Source organism: Arachis hypogaea, chromosome 3, assembly GCF_003086295.3.
Source record: "Arachis hypogaea cultivar Tifrunner chromosome 3, arahy.Tifrunner.gnm2.J5K5, whole genome shotgun sequence".
Classification (NCBI taxonomy): Eukaryota; Viridiplantae; Streptophyta; class Magnoliopsida; order Fabales; family Fabaceae; genus Arachis; species Arachis hypogaea.
Window position 1 is genome coordinate 123,239,580 of NC_092038.1, and position 3,782 is coordinate 123,243,361.

A 3,782-nucleotide genomic window follows, 5' to 3' on the forward strand; every position below is an offset into this window, starting at 1 on the left:
TTTTATAAAAAAATATTATAATTCTATAGATAAATTTAATTATTAATATTTAATTATTTTATTATAGTAAATTTAATTATTCTACTAACTGATTATTTAACTAAAAAATTATATAAATTATTATATATAGCTAAAAAATTGTATAAATTATTATATATAAATATGCACAAATAATATATAATAACTGAAAATTGTGTAAATTTTTAGTGTATATATAATATTTTTGTCAAAATAAATATTGCGAACTGAGCTACGGAAAATGGGCCAATATATATGGATTTATCATACTGGTGAACTGCTCAATTTGCGTTTTTGCATTTAAATCTGATCCCTGCCATGCTAAATTAAAAGAACAAATAATAAATAAATAAATAAATAAGCTAAAATGCTACATCATACTTCACAAGAGAAGGACAAAAGTAACATAAGGTTCATCAAAATACATTCATCCTCTAAATTCCAAAAAAAAAAAAAAAATCAGCATGCACAGCCACCTCTTTGTTCTGCTTCCGAAACAGTTTCAGATATTCCGGGAAAATAACTGTCAAGAAGAGAAAAAAATCATTAGCGGTTAGCCCCCAACAGAAGCAAAATAGCAGAATCACTCTAGCTTCTCTTAAATGAAGTTATGTATTAAATGATTCTCACATGTCTTGTGTGTGCTCGTTTTCTGATGCAATTTTTGCTACGTTTAAAAATGCCTCTTCAACATTGTATCCTTCTTTGGCAGAGGTTTCAAAGTATGGTAGGTTCCCTCTAGAAGCACACCATTCCCTAGCTTTCTTCTCAGTCACCTGCAACAAGTTGAATGAGATTTCAACTTCAAAACTATGCATATTAATCTCAAAGGCCCAAACTCTTTTTAATACCTTTCTACTGTTCCCACCATCTACATCAACCTTGTTCCCAAGTAACACAAAGGGAAATGCTTCATGATCATTCAAATCTGCCTGAGGCCAAACACCAAAACATATAAGATATAATCTCATGTATTGCTCATTCAGAAAGGTGCTAAATAGTACATACCTGCTTAATGAACTCATCATGCCAATTGTTTAGTGTGTCAAATGTCTTGTGTGCATTTACATCATACACCAAAACACAACAATCTGCACCTCTATAAAATGCAGCACCTAAACTATTGAACCTTTCTTGTCCTGCTGTATCCCAAATCTGCCAAAAGAGTCTCATTTTGTGTTAGTTAAAAGTAAAGTTATCAGAAATAACTTAAAATTACTGACCTGTAAAGTGACGAGTTTATCATCTACTTGTAGCTCCTTTGTGACAAAATCAGCACCAATTGTGGCTTTATAATGCTGGCTGAATTTTCTATAAACGTACCTAAATTCAAAATTAAGGTTCCACGGTAATACTATACTATGCTATATATGCATTTCTTTTTTGCATGTTTAGTGCCAAACACCCAATAAAGGGAAAATACTAATTTAGAAGTCAATTCCTATTAGTATGGAAAATAATAATGTGGATGTGGAAAGTGGAAACATTTAGGGCCCAATTAATAGCAGCCAACTGTCACATGAACCAGTGTTCCCTCCAAGCATAGATTGCCAACTCATGTGCCAATAATGATTATGACTATGCAATACACTGTTTTTTTAAAACAGAACAAAAACAAAAAGGGGGAAACATTGAAAAGATTGAAAGCCTTCGTAGTTTAGAATTAATAATGCACTTCCAGCCAATCACTGACATCAGAAAAAATAATAACAAACTCCCGCTCTTTTAAAAAAAAATTAATAATAATAATGATTATGAACAATACTGAAAATGCAAGTGCCAAATGGATACTGGTTCATCAAAGAAGTCTTCCCAACCCTGAAATAAGATAGATGAAGAAAAATGAATTGTGATTAACAATTTATCAACATTGGACAAAGCATGAATGAAAGTAGTCTCATCCAAATGATAAAGTGTATGTTTGGATTTTGGTCTAGAATCTTCACATTTTGCAGCTTTTACAAACACAAAAATGATCTTACTAAGCAGAACTATAGAAGCATACGAAGAAGAAGAAATCATGAATGGGATTTTAGAAAGAATAAAAAAATGAGAGATATATGCATACCCACTATCACCAAGGAGTATGACCTTAAGCAAGGTTCTCTTCTTGTGGGAAATGTCCATGATTGGAAGCAAACAAATGGTGGCACAGAGCAGTGGAAGAACAAAAAGATTTATGAGAGAAAAGTTATATTATTGTTGTTGAATGTTGATGATAGCCTCCTTTTTGGGTAATTGCTTTTCTTTTTTTCTGCATTTGAATGATGCTGGTGAGAAGCATGTGAAGCCTTGCCAACCAAAACCAACGTTCTGGTGACAGCGGTGCATCCTTATTTTTAACCATAATAATAATTAAAAAAAAGTTTATATGTATAACTCTGTATTTGGTGTTGATTAAGTTAAAGCTTAGATAATTGTTTCATAGAGCCGAAATTGAACATTATTGGATATACGTGCTACCCTCTTATTGCTTCATCTGAATATGGTGGTGGTTACACTGACAGTTGGACAGTTGAATAAGAAAAAACGGTTGAGCTGGACTCTCTTGTCTAATCCAACTATGCAAGTGACAAGGTGACCGTAATTTTCGCTTTTACCCAATAATGTAAGTGTTTAATTTTGATTCCATAGTATAAATACCAATGAAATTTATGCGTTTTAATACTTTTTTTATTAATAAATTTAAATTTTAATTATTTTTATTCTAATAATATATGAAAATTAAATTTTATGATATAATTAGTGATTACTAATTTCAGGTGAAAATCACTTTCATCTCATGTGTGATGCATTAATGATTCATAATGTGCCATCAAGTTGTATGTGGTTTTCTGGATCTGTTACACGATTTGTTACACGATCGTGTTGTAATTTTTGTATCTTCGTATTGAACATGATGGCACGTATTGAGAGAGGTAGATATCAAAGATAGAAGTTTACGTGCACTTATTTTCATATAGAATTGACAAATAAGAGTCGTTAGATGATAATTTAATTAAATTTATCACTAGACATCAAATTCTATGCAACACCAGGCACCATTCATAGGAGGATTTATCCTGAACAATGATAGGTATATTAATTAATCTTCTATATTAAATGGCAATTTTACTTTTCTCAAGACAATTTTATCTTAGATAGATAATAATAAAAAATTATATATTAATTTTTCCTTCTAACAAATTCAAAAAAATGAGACTTTTTCTTAGAATAAAATCTTATACTAAATAAAATACTTAATCAAATAAGACTAAATTGTTATAATTTATTTTCACATACGTGCTCTTTTTTCTTTTTTTTCTTCTTCGTGTTTTTTTTTGCACGTTCCTCTTTTTTTTCTCACTAATATTGCTATTTTTTTTTCTTCTCATCTTAAAATACTTAATCAAGTTCGACTAAATTGTTATAATTTATTTTTACATACGCGCTCTTTCTTCTTCGTGTTTTTCTTTTTTTTTTTCGCATTCCTCTTTTTATTTTCACTAATATTGCTATTTTTTTCTTCTCATCTTCCTCTTCCTCTTCTATTTTTCTCATCTTTTTGCTTTTGTTATCATCGTCATCACTACCACCTCCATCTCCTCTTCTTTCTCTTTTTTTTTGTTATTTAAATTTTTTCGATTTTTTCATTTTTTCTCCTTCTCCTCCATCATCATCATTATTGTTATCGTTATTGTCATCATCGCCATCTTCTTTTTATATGTATAACAATTTAAATTCAGAATGCACCGAAATTTCTTAATGATGACGACACACAAACA

General features: G+C 30.2%; 1 protein-coding gene across 1 annotated transcript; it reads right to left on the reverse strand.

The window, feature by feature from the left end:
- Positions 1-344: 344 nt before the first annotated feature.
- Positions 345-2,325, reverse strand: LOC112791219 (ras-related protein Rab7). Its single transcript, XM_025833955.3, has 7 exons — positions 2,087-2,325; positions 1,810-1,836; positions 1,242-1,341; positions 1,027-1,173; positions 870-950; positions 649-794; positions 345-541 (listed from the first exon to the last, which is right to left on the reverse strand). Exons 1-7 carry the CDS (start codon positions 2,143-2,145, stop codon positions 478-480), a joined length of 624 nt encoding a protein of 207 aa, XP_025689740.1. The 5' UTR covers positions 2,146-2,325; the 3' UTR covers positions 345-477.
- Between the last annotated feature and the right edge of the window lie 1,457 nt (positions 2,326-3,782).

Bases quoted from the DNA above. Each gene is read 5' to 3' on its own strand.
- LOC112791219 (XM_025833955.3), bottom strand. From the start codon at position 2,145: ATGGACATTTCCCACAAGAAGAGAACCTTGCTTAAGGTCATACTCCTT. The intron at 1,342-1,809 runs GTATCCATTTGG...TTTTGAATTTAG, and splicing joins AAGACTTCTTTGATGAACCA to GTACGTTTATAGAAAATTCA. The intron at 542-648 runs GTGAGAATCATT...TCTTCTTGACAG, and splicing joins AACGAGCACACACAAGACAT to TTATTTTCCCGGAATATCTG.